Here is a 21393-nt window from a genome sequence, read left to right on the forward strand (position 1 = left end):
ATATGTGTAAACCACCAACTCATGATAATGCCGTGGTGGTGTACAATAAAATCAATCAATACAATCCAAGCTTTTGGTCGTATTGGATGGGCGGGCAGGATAGTTTGAATGAATTTGATGAGTTTCCCCTATTGTTCTGTTGTTTTATGATGTTGTAATTTTAATTTGGTCTAGCTTTTATTAAGTTTGTACATGTTATATTTCTATACACCACCCTGTGACTATAAGGTGAAGGGTGATAAATTAATATTCATATAAATAAATAAATAATAAAACTATATAATACTTGGACTGTAAGTGGGGGTTGCATTTCTGAATCCTCCCCATGTAAAAAAAATCCTCTATGCAGTGAATTTGTGTATATAAAAAAATTAAAAAGTTTAATGTAGCTTCTTCTCTCTGATCTGCTATTTTACTACATTCAGGGAGGTTTATATGGGTAGAATATGTAAAATATGAACTTCAGCTGCAGGTGTATTCTACCATCTTAATCCAACATATTTCTCTGCATTATGTATAAATATGGTTTTAGAGCAAAACTAGAGGTGACAGCAATTCTTCTATCTAAACTCAGATCTCCCACAATAACGTGTAATGCAGGACGGGAGCACAATTTTTAGAACAAAAGAGGGATATAGATGTATTAAACTCATAGCCTGCCATAGCTTACATCTCCACAGCCTGTTCCCCTATGGCTGAGCTCTGACACTGAATGTAAACTGAGCGGGGGGGGGGGAATACACGGGAAAAGCTATAGAGAAAGGCCTGGGAAGGTTTCACCAGTGACCTCCACATTGCTGTTGGACTTCCACCCATCCCACAGCTTCATACCAGAGTGATCAACCACCATCAAGGAAAACTTTTATTTATTCTTTTAAAAAATGATTTTAACCAATTAGGTGGGATTTATGGGCAGCACCAACCAATAAATAAATGAATTCAATCCCAGTCCAATAAATGAATTTGCATTAAAAGTCAGACAGAAAGATATGTATGTATCTATATCATATTGTTTTATTTGAGCTCCAAACAAGACTTCACTTCAACAGTGCATTACAACAAATCAGAACAGCTGCAACATGAAATAAATACTCAGCTGGACTTTCTGTTTAGATTAATAAATATTTTGAGAAAAAACACGAAGATATAAGTAACATCTATTCCACGTTTTAATATCTTTGGTAGACTGATATGGGGTGATTCTAAATTTTGTTTCCACCATTAATAACCATCAACAACCCTTTTGATTAATTTCTCCCACAAAGGATGATGGTAGACTCCTTAGAACATCAACCAGATGAGTAGCCCTATTAGTAAGCAGCAAAATCAACAACAACCTTGTGACACATCATAACTATTCCCAAAAAGTGTATATATAACGGTAACGGTACAGCCAGGTTCACATGGAAACTAAGATCCATATTGAATTTGAAGCTTTTCCTTTCGCGATAGAGTTCCACAGTTCACACACGTCTGTCCTCCCTACCTTCCAATTTGCTGTTGTTCACACACGTTCGCGTTTATTAGTATTGCTGTTTCCTTGTGGCCCCACCCCCAATTTAAATGTTAACTCCCTCCGGAACATCCCCATCACTGATGGAGAAGTAGAGGGTTTTTTGTCAATTTCACGCTAAGCCTGGAGACAGTGGGGGGGAGTGCAACTGACACCAAATTACTTTTTTTTAGTTGTCAGTTTCATTTCCTAGTCTAGACAAAGCCCTTTTTTGTGAAGGGATGAAATGTTTATAGTGTGCAGTGTGTATATTTTTGTGTTTGTGTGTGCGCACACAACCTCTTTGTGAATGAGATAGCTGCGTCTGGCCGGCCAGAAAGTGTTAGATGGGGGTTCGAATTGACCCCCCCTTCCCCTCCAGAAAACCAAGCAGGGCCACCCTGGCACATCCCGCGAAAAGTCCTGCTCTCTGGGCTGCATCTCTTCCCTCCTCCTCGGTCGTGGGCAGCTTTTACATTGGCTGTAGGGGAGGCAGCCTTTGCTGGCTGGCAGGACTGCTCCCTGTCACCACCGTCACTGCTTCAAAGGGAAGGGGAGGAGGGGCTGCTCACCCGCCCGAGCACCAGCCCTAAATACCCACCTGGTCTCTTCCCCACAAACTGGCGCAGAGCGAAGCGGCTCCTCCTCCTTCCCCCGGCAGAGAGAGGTGCAGGGGAGAGTGGCAGTGCCCCTCACTGCCCCTGCCCAGCTAGAAAAGTAAAACTGTGAGTAAAAGGAGCACATAGCTGGTTTAAAGAACTGAGGGAGGGAACTTGCTGGGGGGAAAGGAAGGCTAGAGAACAAAATGATGTCCATAGACAGTGTAGGGGGGCGGAGAAAGGGAAATAAAACAACACCCATAGGCAGTGCAAAGGGCAGAGTAAGGGAGGATCTAAAAAACAGTGAAGAAAAACTAATACACAGTAGGTGCGCACCGAAGTGGGTGCCGATTTTCAAAGCAAATTTGGGTTTTTAGTGCATTGATTTAATCGGGACTTAAAGGCAATAGCAGCTGAATGCACTCTCACTGGCAAAAACCTCATGCAAACGGTCCAAATTATAAGGATCTGCAAAAAGCACTAGATCTGCATTAACCAAGAAGCGCTAGATTGCCTTTGGCACCGAAAACACTTCATCCAAGAGAAATCGCCACTAAACCGCAGCGTGGAGTGGACCGGGAGAAATGGGGATGTACCGGCACATCAGTTTGTGTGAGGTCTGTGCGGGGGCTACCCAAGGCGCTACACGAAGGGCTCATATCAGAGCCGGCACCGTTTGCAACAGTCAGTAGGGCTCGCGTCCGAGGCGGAGCTGGAGAGAACTAACACTTGGACTTAGAAGGCAGTTGTGCTTCCTCCTGCGATGGGGATCAACTCTGAGTGTCCTGCGAGAAGCGCTGTGGAGCTGCGGCTGGTCTTAGACTCCAGCAAGGTCCTCCTCGAGGGGGAGAAGAAGCGCTGAGGGCGGGGAAGCAAAAGCTGGGCAGCGACTCCACGTGGTGGCTAACGGGGGCGGAATCAGCGAGCTTAATTGTAGGGCGGCGGGAGTTTTTGGGCCCATCATAATGCTCTCGATGCTGAAGGAGCACCTGCTGGTGCCGTCGCACAGACCGATCTCTCCGCAGGGTCCCTTTTCTTGCTCTGCAACCTTGTGCCGCTTCCCCGCCTGCGAGGAGGACTCGGCCTCCGTCCTTCCCGCCTGGGGCAGCGCGTAGGCAGGCAGGGACCCAGCTGCTGGGTGGATTAGGGTGCAAGGAGGCGGAGGCAGAGGCGGGAAGAGCAGGATCCCGGTGGCAGGGGCCGAGGGCAAAGGGCGCGGAGGCCTCTTGAAGCGCTTTCTTCGCCGGAGGAAGCTGCCGTTGTGAAACATGCCCTGCGAGGCCGGGTGGAGGCTCCAGTAGCTGCCTTTGCCCGGGCTGCCGGGCTCGCGGGGCACCTTGACGAAGCAGTCGTTGAGCGAGAGGTTGTGGCGGATGGAATTCTGCCAGGCGGGGAAGCGCTCGCGGTAGTAAGGGAAGCGCCCGCGGATGAAGGCGCAGATCCCGCTCAGTGGCAGCTTTTGCTGCGGGCTCTGCAGGATGGCCATGGTGATCAGCGCGATGTACGAGTAGGGAGGCTTGGCCAGCCCCTTCGCCGCTGTTGCTGCTGCGGCAGTTGCAGCCCCGCCAAGCGCCTGCCCGCTAGCCACTCCTTTGGCCTCGCTCGTCCTGGCACGGCTCTCGGGCTCCTTCCGCCGACGGAGGTATCCCCGGCTGCCTTCGCCCAAGACGTCGACCTCTTCCTCGTCTTCCTGCCCATCTGAACCCGAGGCTCGGAGCTGGTCGAAAGCTGCCTCCTCGCTGGGCGGGCTCATAAGGAGCAAAGCCCAGCGCAACCGGCCACGAAGGCTCAGTGGGAGAGGAGGAGTCGGCACCGCTGCAATCTCGTCTCCCTCACTCTGCTCTGCGCAGGAGGCCCAGCCGGACTTTTATTGCCCTGCGCGCACTGAAAGGGGGAGGGGGGGGACACACTTCCCTACTGCCCATTGGCTGCAGCCTAAATGGGCAAGACATGATCACTGTAGGGGGACAGTGGGAGTATGGGTGGGGATCAGCAGCTGGAGAACACTGTTTGGAAAACCATTTATCTGCTTGGTATGAGATTGTCAAATCAAAGGATACACCGTTTCTCTCTCTCTCTCTTTTAGCGAGGTTCTGAACTTACCTTAAAAAAATCACATGCAGCAATAGGCAGCTGGGAGTACGGATCGATGAAAGATGCCCCACGGTTAACGGTGCAACATATGCAGGTTCCCATCTCTCCTCCAACATAGTGACCCGGTCCAGATGTCTGGCGTGATCATCTGGTCATCATTATGGCCCGGGTGGTTGCAGATGCATGTCCCTTTTTCTATGAATAGAGCATCCCGCCAGTTTAAGTTGGACTAGGACGAGCGTGGAATATGGAGGCTCTCTAGGCGCGCAGCTGCCTCGGCAACGCAGGCAGAAGGCTGCTTAATTCCGGGAATTATCTTTTGGAAGGATAGGAGTTCCTTTGACTGAAGCGATGTCTATTTAGAGCCCGGTAGTTTAAAAACAGAGCTTCTTACACTATCGCAAACCAGGGGCAGAGAGGACTGCGTTTTGTAGTCCCAAATCAAAATGAGGTTGTTTTCTTTGAAACAAAAACATCATTCTCGGTAATACATTCATTTTTATCACAGATATTCTACCCATTGTTTCAAACAATACCTGTAATATCCTCTGATTTACCTTTTAAACAATGGCAAAAAGATATCTCTAAATTTGTATGGCAAGGAAAAAAACCAAGAGGTAAATTTAAACTACTACAAGATGCCAAAGAAAGAGGAGGACTAGGATTACCAAATCTGAGACTTTATTTTGCTGCCTGCTGTCTAGTCTGGATAAAGGAATGGATCTTATTGAGGAATAAAAGACTATTGGAGTTGGAGGGCCATAATTTGAAGTGGGGATGGCATGGATATCTATGGTATGACAAAGTAAAAGTAAATGTAGACTTTAACAATCATTTTATAAGACGTCCTCTGTTGAAAATATGGAATAGATATAAACCAAGGTTTTATTCGAAAATACCATTATGTGTCTCAAGTCAAGAAGCGTTTTACAGAAGAGAAATGGCTGGAAAAGAGAAATGGTTAACTTATCAAGAACTATTAGAAAATGTACATGGAGAATATATAATGAAAGAGAGAGAACAACTGACAAAGGAAGGATATAGTTTTCAATGGTTTGCCTATTTACAGTTGTTAGAAAGATATAAAATGGACAAGAAAATGTATGGGTTTGAAATAAGTAAATCTGATTTTGAAATAGGATTGTGTACAAATGATGAAAATATAATTGCGAAAATGTATAAACTCTTACTGAAAATGGATATGGAGGAAGAACAAGTAAAAGAGTGTATGGTAAAGTGGGCAAAAAATTTTGGTTATAACATACAAATGGATCAATGGGAAAATATGTGGAAAAAAGGCTTGAGATTTACACTATGCTATAATCTTAAAGAAAATTTCTATAAAATGATGTACCGTTGGTACATGACTCCAGAAAAGTTGTCAAAAATGTATAGTAATGTTTCTAATGTTTGTTGGAAATGTAAACAACAAGAAGGATCATTTTATCATATGTGGTGGCTGTGTAAAAAGGCAAAATCATTTTGGGCACAGATAGGTAGGAAGATGCAAAAAATTCTAAAGATAAATATTCAGTCAAAACCAGAATTTTTTTTATTGGGTTTTATGGATAAACAAATAGAAAAGAAATATGGAAGAATAATATTATATATGATTACGGCAGCAAGATTATTATATGCACAAAAGTGGAAAATGGAATCAACACCAACAACGGAAGAATGGCTATTGAAATTAATGGACTTAGTAGAAATGGATAAATTGACATGTCTACTTAGAGAAAAATCGACAGATACATTTCTTAAGGAATGGAAGCCTCTCTTAGACTTTTTGTTGAAAGATCAAAATAAAATGATAATATTGGGATTTGACGATTAACTAAGACAGCCTATGGAGAAAAGTGATCCTGTATGTATACATTAAAGGACAGGTTTGATGTATATTATATACTTATAGCTGATCTGCGACAAATCGGAAGTCAACTATTTTATTTTTATTTTGTTGTTGTTGTATTGTTATGTTTTTTGACTTTGTTTTGTTTGTCTTTTGAAAAATTTGAATAAAAATTATTTTTAAAAAAATGAGGTTGTTTTCCAGTTCTAAATACAAACAAAAGCAAAACCTGCTACCAAAATAGATGCGGGTGGGAAAGACCCCTTACAGCTACTGTTAACATCACCAAAAAGCATTTGCAGCTCTCCAGAGAACAAGTCAAGCTGGCCACCACCACTCCAGCAAATGCTATAAATAGGGCTTATTCGTGGAATAGGAAAAAAATAAACTGGGAAAATAACCCAGGTATAAAGAGGAAGAAAACAATTGTGGGAAATACTTGAATGTGAGAATCACATTGTGTATTCTCCCCCCCCCAAGTGCAACAACAAAAGAACAGTACGTTACAAATAACAGCAATGAAAGAAACAGTGTTTTTCTGCTGACAAAACATGGGTTAAAAAAGGTTTCTTTATCAATCCTTTTCAAACAAACAAACCCCATACTTCTTCACTCAATAGCATTTTAACAGATGTCAAAGCAGACCAAATATAATCAAATAACAATATAAAACAGTCTAAATAATAAATTCACATTTAATTGAAACAGCGAGTTCACGCTCACTTATTACGTATGCCATACTAAATGTAATCCTTCTTAGGTGAATTTAGCTCACACTCCACATGGGGCTAGATACAGAAAGGACACACAGGTATCTTGCCCTCCAGCTCTACCTGTGAACAAGAGAGGCAATAATACTTTTAAAAAATGTTTTTAATGCTGTTTTGTTTTAATGTATTTTAAGATCTGTTTTTATGATGTTTTAAACTGTTTTAGTGCTTTGTTTGCTGCCCTGGGCTCCTGCTGGGAGGAAGAGCGGGATATAAATTAATTAATTAAATAAATAAATAGAGGGGGAGAGAAAATAAATAAGCATCGAACAGTAAAGTATCACATGCTATTATTGCTTAGTAGTTCTTGTAAAAGGAAGGCAAAAAAAGGAACTTCACTCTTTTACTATTTACAATTTAGGAAACTCAGCCTCAAGTTAAATTAATATGGCAGTCCTCTATATGCCAGAGTACTATGACAAATCCTGCCATACGTTGGTGCCCAGCTTTCTATCGGGTGCCTATGATGAAAATAAAGTACTTTTAATTTAAACGGATATATTAATATGTATAAAACCAGCTCATTTATAGGGTACCTCAGCACTTTGTGATGCTTGCTCACTATTGTGAAATATATGTTTTTCTATTTAGCTCTTCTCAGGCAGAGATATACTGAAGAACAACTTATCTTCAAGAAACATATTGAAGATTTTACTCTATAATTTAGTTCATTATGCTGCTATGTTTTTAATTTCAAAAATTAATATGTACAGCAAGATACTACATTAAACAAACAGTAAATATAAATGACAAATTCTTTCGCACATGTCGAAGTAACATTCTTTCTTTAAATTGTTTCACAACAAAGGAACTGTCTGTCCCATTCCATTCATATATATTGCTCTTTCTGAAAAACTAATATAATGCTATTAACATGCATATTACATAGAAGTATATATTTACATATATTAGTATCAAACATGCTTGTCAATACAAGTATCTATGCATATTGATAGGGCTTTCGTGTTAGTAACATTGGAATCTTGAGGAACACATTTTTGTTTTTGAAATATTTAAAATCTCTGAAATAGCAGCCGTAGTTAAACTACTGGCAACTTAATCCTATGCATGCTTGGCTCAGAAGTCTGAGGCAGAACACCGAATGGTGTTCGACCCCCCCCCCCCCAATATATAAAGTATACAAGGGCAGCCAAATTATTTTGGCACCTGAGGCACAAAATCTCAAGCATATCTGCCACTCCCTGGCAGTAAAAATACAAAAGCAATAGATTAAATAAATACCAATTTGCTGCCTTTTCACAATACTGTACCTAAAATTCTCTACCTGAGGCAAGTGCCTCAGCGGCCCTGTGTACAATGCAGATTGCTCTCCGGTAAGTATGTTTCGGATTGCGGCCTAAGAATAGGTATATAACGTTATTTGGGAATGTACAATAACGCTGCGCTTGCGATACACTATGTATGTATGTATTGGAGGGGGGAGCGTCACTTTCCATTTATGACGTCTAAAGTGGGATGTCGAATCGCTTCCATGATTAACGTATCACGTCGCAAGTCAAACGCCTGCTGCTAGCAGTGGAAAATAACGAGTTAAAGCTTTGCCGTTCAACCAACGTTCCCCCCAAAGGAATCCAACCTGCTAAATTAGTGTAAGAGCTCACACAAAGTGGCGGAGCAGTGCCAGCTGTTCAGAGAGGAGCGGGAAACAGGACCTTTCCGAAAACAACTTCCCCACTGGATCCACCCCCGGGTTAGAGATCCTAGCCCGTTCGCCTTCCGAGTTTTAAGTGTTTCTCCCATTCAACTTTATTGTCGGTACCACTAAATTTACTCTGTAATGTTTGTGACGTTGGATTGCCTCGCAGCGTACTGAACCAGAATACTGTCTTACCCGTTAATTGCATTGGTATCCCCTAGACCAGTATTCTTCGACGTTGGGTCCCCAGATATTTTTTGTTGTTGTTGGACTACAACTCCCATCATCCTTAGCCATTGGCTAAGCTGGCTGGGGTTGATGGGAGTTGCAGTCCAACACTATCGGCGACCCAATGTTGAAGAACAGTGCCCTATAGGAGGGCTAAACGCGCGTGATTTGTATTTACTCATATCCATACCCTCTTTCCTTTGTGTCTCTCTTTTACCTCCTCTCTCTCCTTCCTTCGCTCTCTTGTCTCTCCGGCCCTCTAAAAGTGCACTGTAACAGGGACTTATATTTATGTCAGTCATGCATTGCGTAAATAGCGTCATAATGATGATGCAACAATAATAACCTTGCAAGCAAGAGGCCCCCGCATAATTAAAAGCACAGGAACAAAGCAACCTCGTTTAAAAATATTGACAAATTGTTTCGGAATCTTTGGCTTTTAAATTTTATTTGGTGTGAAAATGGCTTTCACTGGCTATCTGAATACAGTACCTTTTTGGGTGCTCACATATTTTGCTTCAATTCCGTAATAAAACGTAAAACGTGAGAGTCTCTGGGGGATGGGGCGGATAAGAGTCACGACCTTCTCATAGAAGGCACGGCTGAATCGCTAGGTCCTCCACACGTTTCCCTGGTTGTTGCCCAGTATGGTTGTTGTTGAGATTTAAAAGTAGTTGCAGAGGTCGCAATTTGTGTATTTTATTTTTAACTGCATTACGCTTAAGCAGCTGCTTTCAAGGGCAATGCTTTGTTTGAGCATGTGCTTAAGGCTTGCATTGCAATCTTGGGGGTTAGAAAGTGCTTCATTTTGTCTAGATGTTTTTATGTTTTAAAAGTGTTTTTAGTGCTTTTGTTTGCCGCCCTGGGCTCCTACTGAGAGAAAGGGCGGGTACCTACTCCAAGGGAAGCTTGGAGGATGGCAACAAGGGAGAGGGCCTTCTCAGTGGTGGTCCCCAAATCATGGAATGATTCTTTTTGATGAGGTGCGCCTGGTACCAACACTGTTATCTTTTCTGCTCTAGGTCAAGACTTTCTTCTTCTCCCAGGCATTTTAGCATGTGTTTTATACTGTTTAAATTTTTTAATTGTTTTAACTAGTTTTTATAAGATCTGTTTTAAATTGTATTTGTTTTAATGTTTTTAGTTACTGTAAACCGCCCAGAGTGCTTTGGCTATGGGGTGGTATACTAGTATAATAAAATAAATAAATAAATATAAATCAAACAGCTAGACAGATCAGACAGACAGACAGACAGTTGTGGCTGACACTGCTTAAATGTTTATGGACAAGATTATTCTTACTAGTGTCGACTACAGAAATCTAGCGGATGACAAGAGCCAGTCCGACTACCACTAGTTTAAAGCAAAGCTGGGAAGCCTGGTACGACCATGACATTGAAGGTATGCTTGGCTACAGGAACAATGTTCAGTTCGTTTGCCCTTGGTGTAAATGACTCAGTAACGGCCGCTGCCTGGTCAATTCTGTTACAGCTCCATTGGAAAAGACGGCTTCTTCTCCTATAGCTAACACGAGGAACTGACTTATGGCGGGGCGCACGTGACGAAACGGAGCTTAAAATGGCTCCCTGTATGCAGACCTGTGTGACAATTATGGGGCGAGAGGGCCTGGTAGCGGACACACTGCATATGTGACTTTTCCTACTTTCCCATATTTTTGGCCTTCAAGCCTAAGTTACACTCAAACTAAAAAAAACGGGAAACGGTTTAAGAAAAAGGGCGGGAAATCAATCTCTTTAGGTGGACAGGGACTCTGCGCGGCCCGCTGTCGCATAAATAAATAATCCCTGGTGGAAGTACTGATAGAAACGCCTGAAGGGATGAGGCTGGTGAACAGATTTCAACGCGATCTTGAACCCTTTCAAAGGGACCTTGAACCTGTACTCGCCGGCGGGACCTTGTCTCTCTGTAGGTGTGCGTGTGAGAGAGGCTATTATTTGCGGGGGGGGGGGCGCGCGCCTGGGACTGACACAAAGAGTGAAACGTCAGCTGCAGGCAAGAAGGCGCCTTGCAGACAGAGGCTCTGGTGCAATTCATCCCAAGGGAGGTTTGTTCCTTCTTTAACATTTGCACTGTATACGGGCTGGGGTGGTTACGAGGCCCGTTCGCGTGTAAATGAATCACTGGTGGAAGCTCCGATAGAAACGTCTGGAAATATGAGGTTGGTGTACACATTTCCACGTGGAAACCTGTACCTGGCAGGACGTTGCCTCTCTAAGTGGGGGCAGAGGAGCTATTACTTGGGTCCCGCCCGCCAGGGACTTAGACATACACGCTGATGCAGTCGGTCTTGAGGAAGGTTTCCACCGAAGCTTCCTTCCCTATGCTTGCGCAGTACAGGGCGGAGCAGGGAGTGGCTACGCAAAAATCAGTGATGGATGCGCCCTTCGTCTGCAAGAAAGAAGTTGGTGTACGAGTGAAAGGCAAGGAGGGCCGTTGCAGACATAGGTCCTGATGTATTTGCTCCTGTTGCACCATTATAATCCATCCTTGCATGCAGATATTCACGTTTTTTAAAGCAACATGTCCTGTTACGTTTGATAAGTATTAAGGAAGCCATTTACAGTGGATTGTAATTCCTATATAGCTTCATCACTGGCTCAACTAAGCACCTTTCAACTTTAAAATGCAGTAGAGCAGGGAAAGCCAAACGGGGACTGCAATTCTTATCAGTCCCTGCCATCGTGGCCAATAGACAGGGATGATGGGAGTTGTAGTCCCAAAGTCTGGAGACACCAGGTTGGCTACCTCTGCCCTAGAGTCTCAGAGCCAGTATTTCTTTACTAAATCTGGAACAGAAGAAATAAGGATAGATGAAATGGCCCTGGACATGTACAAAGTGCATTTCCCATCATCACATACCAGTGATTGGCAGGTAAAGTTTCAAATTCAGAGGATGGCATTTATTCTAAAACTGACCGGTCATTCTGGCTGGATTTGCACTTGATCTATAGGTGTTACAGACCTAAGGATGGGACGCTGATATAGTGGGGAACCTGCAACCCTCCAGTTGTTGGACTACTACTCCCATCATACCTGACTATTGGCCATGCTGGCTGGCCTAGGGCTGATGGGAGTCAGAATCCAAAAGTATCTGAAGATCTAAATCCTGATATAGAAATTAAAGGGCAATGTTCTTTTAGCTTATAGAACACTATGGGCACGTGCACTATACCATCAGTAGTATAGTGGCAAATTCAGAAGTGCAGGGTCCCTTCATAATAATCACAGCTATGCCCTCTTCTAAGATTATACAACCTTCTAAAATTATAGAATAATCTGGCCAGGCTTGAATACTGCTTTCTGCTTCACTGTCACTGTCACTATTTGACTGTCCGTTCCCACTGACAGAGATATTGCTTGAATTTCTGGATTCACTGTCTACATGTTTATGTCCTGCTGCTACCAAAACTGCTTGATGATGCAGATGGGATGCTATCATCAGGATTAACTGTCTCTTCTTCTGCAGTTGCAAAATTCTCACTCTCCACAACTTGGCTTTGTAGGAACTAAAGTAGGATTTTTCTAATTTTCTTCCTCCTTGTTTCCTGCTGACTGGAGCCAATCAGAATGAAAGGAGTTCCTAACAACTCCCCTTTCATGCTGTTTGGCTCATAGGATGCAGGAGTCATAGGGACCCTGCTGGGACCTGGCTTCCAAAAAAGTAAGGGGTCTAAGACCCCCTGAGACCCTAGGTGACTACAACCCTGTATACCATTAACAATTTTAGCTAGAGATTATTATTATTTATATTTATTGCTCACCCTTCACTGATAGGTCCTAGGGCGGGTTACAAAATCTAAAATATTATATTAAAAAGAATCAAAGTACCTTTCAATCAAAGCACATTTCAAGAATAGGGTGGGTTCTGAAAACATACATCTCTGGAGCTGAAGGTCAGGGTAAAGAGAGTTTCAGTTAGAAATATAATGAATCAGAGTGACTGTTAATAAGAGAACAAAACCCATAATTAGTTTCAGAACAGATTTTGATATTTATGACAGCTGTATTAATGTCAGCCTTCAGTTCTATCTCACTGTGATCAAGAAATGCCAGTCACACACCACCCTAACACAGGACCAGATGCAAAGAGGAATTCTGGGACAGCAAGGGTAATGAGGGAAACTATGGCCCTGGACCATTTTAGGAAACAACTATTGAGACAAACCATTGTTGAAGAACTTCCTGGGATGAAGACGAAGAACATAAAGTAGTGATAAGTAAATTCCCCTGGCTGAGTTTAGATGCAGAAAATAGCCAAGCCTTTTCTGCATCCAATGTTGAACTTTGGAAACAGTTTCATTCCTGATGACACAATGGGAAAAGTAATAGGAGTTTCTCCATGGCCCTACTGCCTGAGAACTGCCAACATCTCATCTCCCCCTTCTCAGCCCTGGCTCTGACAACAGTGGCAGTGTCATCAACAAAAGGGAGAAAAGCTCTCTGAAAGGCCTACTGGTGCTTACAATGTTAGGGTAGAAACACGCTGACTATTCCACCAGTTCCAGTGGGAACTTCTCCTGACAATAGAGGCATTTGACAAACCCCACCCCTTTTTACTGTAAAACCTGGTGGGAGCAGTTTAAGTACATTTTTATTAAATTCAGCTTCAAATAGATTTCACAACTGATGGGCAGATCAACCTGTTGCCCCTCCAGGTGTGGCTAATGGAAACACTTTCATCCAATGACTAGTGTTTACAGCCTGAGTACACCAGGATACTTGGAGATCTCTTGCAAAAACTGCAATTTCCGGTACCTAGGATGTTAGTTCACTGTTCAAAGCTCCAGAGAAGCCTCACAGAGAAGTCTCATCCCCCTTGCTGATAGGACTGCCATGCCAGGCCCCATTATTATGAAGGGGATGTATGACAGAGATGTGGTAGGGGTGGCATGTAGTTTGGATTGCAGCTGAGCACATTCATTTTGAACAATTTTCCTCCTCCCAACTTTCAGCAATATCACTAAGCATAAAGGATGATATATGTCTGTTTCTTGGAAACACTCTCAGTTTTAGGCATGCCACCTTCACCTACTATAGCAATTCCAAAAGCAGAAGGCTTACTAATTTTGTTGGAGGGATGTGTCAGAAATAGAGTGCTGCCCCCTTAATTGTAGAGTGATCTCCTACAGAGAGGTGGGCTTAGAATATACACATACTGTACCTATCGGTGATTTTGAGTAGACAGACAATAAAGCAAAAACACTGTTCAGAGAAACACATGTGCAATGTCTAGTTTGGTGTTTAGTCTAGCTCCTGTAGAATAGTATCCCTAGTCTTGAGGTTCAATTACTAATGTGTGTGTTTTATTCCTAGTGGAATGGTTTATATTCAGTACAGCACCAAGTCTACTGTAATCTACTATATATGGGGATGCTCTTGAAGATGGTTCAGAGGCTGCAAGCCAGTGTAGTATGTGGCTGCTAGGCAGGTAAGTGGGGCAATCTGATGGGGCAATACGTTACTGGTCCTGAAAGTGCTGCATTGGTTGCCAGTAAGCTACTGAGATCAATTCAAGGTGTTAATACTAGCATATAAAGACCTAAATAGTTTAGGAGCCATGTATCTGAAAGAATGCATTCCCCAGTGTTAACCATCTTGGACCCTACCACTGGCAGTCAAGGCCTTGGTGGTGGTACTGTGACCGGGGGCTGCCCAGTGGTTGCAGACTGTGACAGGGCCTTCGCAGTGTTGGCTTCCCATTTGTGAACTGCCCTCCCCAATTAGGTGCATCTGTCTCCAACCCTATTGACTTTCAGGAGGAAGTTGAAAACATTCCTGTTTATCCAGGCATTTGATGGCTGAAGGAGACTGTTTCTGGCAACCTGGAGATCACTGCATGGAAGAATTTTTTTTAACTGTTTTTAGAATGCTTTTCTTTTCATTGCTGTTAAATTGTTTTGTTAATGTTTGCCACCCCGGGCTCCTTTGGGAAGACGGGCAGGATATACATTTAATTACTGTTAATAATAATAATATAAAGTAAGTTGAACATTCTTTCAGCCCAAAGATTATTTTTTGTGCAACCAAACATTCCCCCCTCCCCAATCTGTTCTGGTGTTTTCCCAACCCTCTGGAGCAGTTTTGGGAACAACATGGGCATGTGCATGGGGAGGGGGAAAATCCCCTTGCCCTAGTTGATGTTTTTCTGCTAGCTCAAACATTTAATTGAATATTACCCTATCTCTGCAACTCCCCCTTAGTTGAAATGACAGTGCAGCTATTCCACAGACTACCTCCCCTTCCTGGTGTCTTCCCCAGGGGCTTAAGTAATGAACAGAAAACAGAGATATTGCCACAACTGGAAAGGGGACCACTAGATCTATGCTATAACCAAGGAAGTGGCTCAGTAGATTGGAGGGGGAAAAGCCCTCTCTTAATATTTCAAACAATAACTACTGCATTATTTAAGCACAGATTCTATTGCCTGAAGAACCAGTTTACTAAATTCATTTAATGAAATGAAATAAAATAAAAATGGGTTAAACTGCAGAAGAATCCAAATTTAACAGCAGTACAAAAGGTGAAAACAGCTCCAGGATTCTGGATGATCCTTTTCAAAAAATGAGGTGTTGAAAAGGTACTTTCTTCAGAAGATGACATTAACCATTTCCCTCTTTCTTTGTCACTGCAGCTAAAAAGGCATCTTTAAGGATATCTTTATCCAAGTTTCTACCTATAGACAGAAAAACACAAAAAAGAAAAACATTCTTAAAGAATTACAAAATTTTGCATTATTAAATAGAATCTAATTTGTCAGTGCTATTGAAAGATGACAAGCAGTTAATACAATGGGCTAACCAGATACCCCTCAAACTTGACAGGGGGAGGTATATAGGACAAGTGTCCTAGCAGAAAAGCAGCATGGCTCCATATATTTTTTTCTAACCTGTTCTGGTCAATTTCTTCCCCACCTCAAGGTAAGGCAATGCAATGCCTCAGATCTCATCCCACCTTTTGTTTTGATTGTGAACAGCTGCACCTATAAAATAGGGGACAAAAATCTCACCATCTCTTTGCTTCAAGTTGGAAAGGCCCATTCTGCTACCTCATCTTCCTGCTTGCACTGCAGCAACATCTGGGGTGCATTCAAACTGATAGCAAATTGCACAGAAGGTGCTCTGCCCTGCTAAGTCATTTCTCTCTCTGGTGAGTTCCTTGGAACCACCTCAGTTACAGACTTAGATTTTGACAGGAGTAAGGCAGATGTTCACCCACAGCCTTACTGAGCTGCCTCTACTCAGGCGATAGCAATGCTGGCTTCCAGGGTTGCCATACTTCACAATAAGGAAGCTCACCCAAAGAACCAGTGAAGCTACTCTTCCGTGAACATGAACAAATTGCTACTGGTTGAGGTACATGATAAAATCTTGGGCCAAAATTGCTTGTGGACAATAACAGACCCGAGTCTTTTGCTACAGGGCTGCCCAAATCACATATAAAGTAGAAAGTGAAGGTGCAATATAAGAACAAAAGTGGCATTCAGCTGAGGAGTGATGGCCCTCCCTCACTATTTACCTCACAGCAACCCCTCCTTCCAGGTGCTTTTCTCCTAGTAAGGCTTACTTCTAGTTTTAGAACTCCATGGAGGGAAAACTGATGTCAGGGGATAGGGTGCAGAGAGATAAGCAGGAGGAGAGTTCGGCATCCCTTGCCCATGTGCCCCTTTTGCTCTTTTATATGGCCCTCCCTCACACCCTGCTTTGTATGTGAATGGGGCAGACCCTACATTTAAAAACACTCTTCTGCCACATGCAGCTTGGGCCACAAAGAGTGAACTGCCAACCCCAATTATTTATACCTAAACACCGTAAACAAATACAGATATATATTCTTTAATATTCTTACTAAATAGTAATATAGTATTGTTACTTAGTAATATAGTAATATTCTTATGGTGGCAAACTGATTATTGGATTGAAACTGATCCTGTGCCAGTTACAATCATTTACATAAGGAATGTACATATACATCCAGATTACAGAACTGCTAAAGAGAAACATACACACACCAAGAAAAATAAACGCTCAGCAGTATTGAAAGTACCATCTAGATGCGTTTCAGAAATGTAATCTCAGCTTTTTAGCAGATCTTCCACAGTACTGTATCAAAAACAATTTTATGAATTATGTCTTTGTTCCTGTAGAATTGTTTGGCTTTGTTCAGTGATTTTGTACAATATGCAAATGACATGCATGTATTCCCCTTACCTATTACAACCAACCTATTTATTCGTTTATCATCCTCTTTCCATCTTACAGTGGTTTCTTCTAGATCATACAGCTCATGAACACCTTGGACTATCACCTGATGAGGCTTGTCTTTGATAGACACAAGTCCCTGATTAAAAGAATATAAATTAGCAACTGGAAAGTGAAAGTATCTATAGATTTAATTTGAGGTGTGAAATACAATGGAGGCAACACAAAAATAAGGTAACACATTCTGGTGTTCCATCTCTTAATTACTTTGAAAGATCTGGGGGGAAATGCTAAACTAACAATAAATACAGAAAAAGTCTGATACGAGTAAAGATCCAATTTTATAAATATCTGATTAAATACAAATTAAATAATCTTTTATGTGATTACATAATATAATGTTATTTACTTGTATTTTGGTTTCTTTAACAATTTCAATGAACTTTTAGGGTCGAAGAAAATCTTTTAATTTTTTTCTCACATCAGAAAAAAATGAAATTTTTTGGGCCCACGAAAATCTATTAAATTTTGCCTAAAATAGAAAAAAAATAAAATGTTTAAGTATTTAAAGTTATATCAAAAATAATTTTAATATTGATATTATTATGGAGGAAGGGGCCCACTAAGGCAAAAGTGCCTAGTGCCCACGAAAGTCATAATGCGGCCCTGGTAATAAATATGTAAAAATCTTCTTCTCAACTGCCTAACACACTATAGGCTATCCTCAAGTAAAGAAGGGCCTGTTCTGTGATTACCTTCATGGCATGGGAGCCATTGGGAGGAGTCTACAACTTGGCTTCCCATGCCAGCACTGTCCTAGTTTAGAAGAGGTAAAGCTTATGTAGGAAGGAGCTGTATCACAGATTCCTCCCAGAAAGGCCATAGATTCCTATGTTACCCAAATGGGAGGGAAGGTGCCATGCTGCAAGCTCTAATGCAACAAAGCTAAATCTCTGAACAGGCTCTCAAGTGTTCAAATGCCACTATTTCAACTGACACACCCAAATTGACAGAGCTTAATTTAGGCTTATGTTTGCTGTGCACATAGCCAATTTTGTGTCCAACCCAAAAGAAAAAAAAAAGTGCTGCTGAAAACAAGTTTTCACAAAAATTGAGTACTGAACCTTGAGTCTTATGACTTCCATGGGGTTATCTCTCTTGTCTTTTACATTCTTCTCCCACAGCAGATTCTAGAAACAGAGATAGGTTTTTTTTTTAAAGAATGAGATATTCATAATGGGATTCACAAGTGTGTGTTCTCTGATACTAAGCAGAAAAAGTAACAAGTAAAGGCCTAGGCCTTTAATGTATATAGCACTTACTTGAACAAACACATTTAGGTCTTCTTCAGTTGTGCTTCCTAATATTTCAAATGTGCATGTGACAATACTCTGAAAACAGAAATGTAAAGCTTGCTATAATCAACTCTTTCACAAGACAAAATACATCTTAATTAAAATGTTTTATTACCAATTCATGGCAGTGTACAGAAACAAAATATAATTAAACCAAAAATACACAGAGGAGACTAATACAAAATGGAGAAGCAAACACCCCAAGAGGTATAATCTCTGATCATATCTATTTGTTTTTGTCATACCCTAGAATCTTTTAAGTCTGAACATTCGTAACTAAAGCAAACATAGCATCAATGCACGCCCCAATACATATCCATCATCCAGTGCTTTATGTCAGCTGAAACCCCTGCTAACACTTTCTTATCAAATATTAAATTTGCAGTTTATTCCAAGTTGTCTGAAAAATCTTTCAAAGTGACATTCCACACATTTCTGTACCGCACAACAGCTATATCCAAAACAGCACCAGGTAATGGTATTTATTCCAATGTAGTAGCACAGAATAACACTGAAGTTCTGATGCAAAATCACAAGTCCTGATGTTATTTGTGAATCTAATTCTGACCACTTATTTGCTAGTACAATATATTACTATACAGGCCTGTTAAAATGGGAGCCAACTTTTAATTTACATTTGGTCCATATAAAATTATGCTGCTAATGTTGTGAAAAACTCCATAAAAACAAGAGTAAGGTTTAGATCCCAAGCTGTCTTGCACAAATGAAAAGGCATTTCCCCTAGGCAACTCTGCTGAATTCTTTTGATTTTTCTGCCCTGCTGCAGTTCCCCATGCTCTACCCACACCATTCCAGAGGATTGCTCAACCCTCAGGAGAGGCTTATGGGGCATAGAGAGCTGTAATGTGGTGGTGAGGCTAGTTCTACTGTGCAAGCAGAGTTCTGTTTACTGTTCTATGGATCCAGCCTTAATACTCGGATCATAAAACATAAAAATGTGTAAAAATATTACCAGTAATAACTTTGAAATGTTGCAGGCTAAAAATAAGCAATATACTGTAAAAAAATTACCTACACATGTGCCACAAAACTGTAAACTTTTCAAATGGCAAAAAAGCTCTTAATTGCTTCCTCCCATCTTGTCGTTTATTAAAAAGACTTTAGCACATACCTTTGTATCCCAGGATGACTGATTAACTTATGATGTATTAAAAGAAAAGTAAGATATAAAGGCACTGTATGTGCATTTTATAAATGAAATAAATAATATATAAGTAGTTACAAACACTTGCCTAGCAAATCAAGCTTAACATGGAACTGCTACATAGATACAAGACAAAATAAGTTACCTTATCTAGGTGTGGGTGAGGTACTTCCTCTAGCTGCAGCTTCTGCTGCAAACTTAGAATAAATTTAACACATTTAGCAGAAACACAAAGTATTTCTAATCTTGTGAATATAAAAAATTCAGAGGGTATTGAGCTGAACAGCCAGAGGTAAATTAGCAAATGTAGGATCAAGATAGGACCAGAGACAAAATATATCTTATATAGATGTCGATTATTCTGGAGCAATAGTAAACTCTGTTGCAGTGGTGCAGATATCTTTCATCAGGTCACTCCATTTGTAGAGAATACAGCAGCTAGTCCACAATTGAAAGTTGCTGGTTAACTGGAATTCTCCCCTAGCAATTGTCTCCTTTTCTCTTTAGACTGTTGCATGTTAACGTCATTGTGCAACTGACTAATTAGTGCCCATGACATTCATGATTAAATGGGATTCACACCTGTACCCCTGAGCCCAATGAACTTTACTGTAATATTTGCAGTTGACTAATCTTTGGAGAATGTCTGCCCTTTTCATAACTCTCTACATTTTCAGGCCACTCGTCATCTAATTTAGGTCGTAGGACCATGTGTTGTATCTAAGCTTGTTCTATTCAGAACAGACCAACTGAAGGTAATAGACATGACTTAGGCTCAATCATTTCCAGTGGGTCTATCTTGAGTATAATTTAGTTGGAAAGAGCCCCCTAATTATGGCAGTTGCCAAAAATCGGTGTGGAATAGAGACTGTGATACAAGCTGAATTCTAAATGACACCACCCACGTAACTCTTATGTATGTTAGCAATTATATAATAGTGTAAAATCAAACCTTACCTTTTTCCTGACATGCTATCAAAAGCATGCAAGTCTAAGACATCAGAGATATCAACTCTAAGAAAGAAGCAGAATAAAGTTAATTTTTTTTCTATTAAAGTGTTTTATTATTTATTTATTATTTGATTTATATCCCACCCTTCCTCCCAGTAGAAGCCCAGTGTGGCTACCAAAAGCACAAAAAAACACTCTAAAACACTATAAAAACAGACATTAAAATAAAACATATTTTAAAACATTTTTTTAAAAAGCTTTAAAAACATTTTTTAAAAAGAAAAGGTTTAAAAACATATTAAAAAGCAATTCCAACACAGACACAGGTTGGGATAAGGTCTCTACTTAAAAGGGTTGTTGAAAGAGGAAAGTCTTCAGTAGGCGCTGAAAAGATAACAAGAAATGGCAACTGTCTAATATTTAAGGGGAGGGAATTCCAAAGGGTAGGTGCCACTACACTAAAGGTCCATTTCCTATGTTGTGCAGAACGGATCTCCTGATAAGGTGGTATCTGCAGGAGGCGCTCACCTGCAGAGTGCAATGATCGACTGGGTATATGAGGGATAAGATGGTCTTACAGGTATCCTAGTCCCAAGCTTTATAGGTCTTTGTATGCCAAAATTAGAACCTTGAACTTAGCCTGGTAGCTAATAGGTAGCTAGCAATTCTTTCAGCAGCGGGGTGACATGCTGGCGATACCCTGCCCCACTGAGCAGTCTCGCTGCTGCATTTTGCACCAGCTGCAGCTTCCAAACCAACCTCAAGGGTTGCCTCACGTAGAGGGCATTACAGTAATTCAGCCTGAAGGTTACCAGTGCATGGACAACAGTTGTCAGGCTATCCCGGTCCAGAAATGGCCTCAGCAGTCTTACCAGCCAAAGCTGGTAAAAGGCACTCCTAGCCACGGAGGTCACCTGGGCCTCTAGCAACAAAGATGGATCCAGGAGCACCCCCAGACAATGGACCTGCTCTTTCAGAGGGAGTACAACCCCATCCAAAGCAGGCAACTGACCA

At 41.5% G+C, this 21393-nt stretch overlaps 2 protein-coding genes across 6 annotated transcripts in view; both read right to left on the bottom strand.

The window, feature by feature from the left end:
• Positions 1-2826: 2826 nt before the first annotated feature.
• Positions 2827-3844, bottom strand: LOC133376728 (forkhead box protein D4-like 1). The gene is given in 2 exon segments (XM_061609415.1): positions 2827-2967; positions 2969-3844. Coding segments are annotated over 2 exon segments (1017 nt in total).
• Positions 3845-15146: 11302 nt separating this feature from the next.
• Positions 15147-21393, bottom strand: part of LOC133385536 (zinc-regulated GTPase metalloprotein activator 1-like) — a 51664-nt gene continuing 45417 nt past the window's right edge. For 4 of the 5 annotated variants that reach the window (XM_061628782.1, XM_061628791.1, XM_061628801.1 and 1 more), the window contains exons 11-16: positions 20386-20442; positions 19574-19625; positions 18231-18299; positions 18033-18098; positions 16918-17047; positions 15147-15383 (exon numbers count right to left, since the gene is read on the bottom strand). In XM_061628782.1, coding sequence (XP_061484766.1) covers positions 15310-15383; positions 16918-17047; positions 18033-18098; positions 18231-18299; positions 19574-19625; positions 20386-20442 — 448 coding nt within the window. In that variant the 3' untranslated portion in view covers positions 15147-15309. Of the gene's footprint in view, positions 15384-15596; positions 15690-16917; positions 17048-18032; positions 18099-18230; positions 18300-19573; positions 19626-20385; positions 20443-21393 lie in introns of all 5 variants that reach the window. The other variant, XM_061628773.1, reaches the window with a different exon arrangement.

The sequence above is a fragment of the Rhineura floridana genome, chromosome 1 (assembly GCF_030035675.1).
Source record: "Rhineura floridana isolate rRhiFlo1 chromosome 1, rRhiFlo1.hap2, whole genome shotgun sequence".
Lineage (NCBI taxonomy): Eukaryota > Metazoa > Chordata > Lepidosauria > Squamata > Rhineuridae > Rhineura > Rhineura floridana.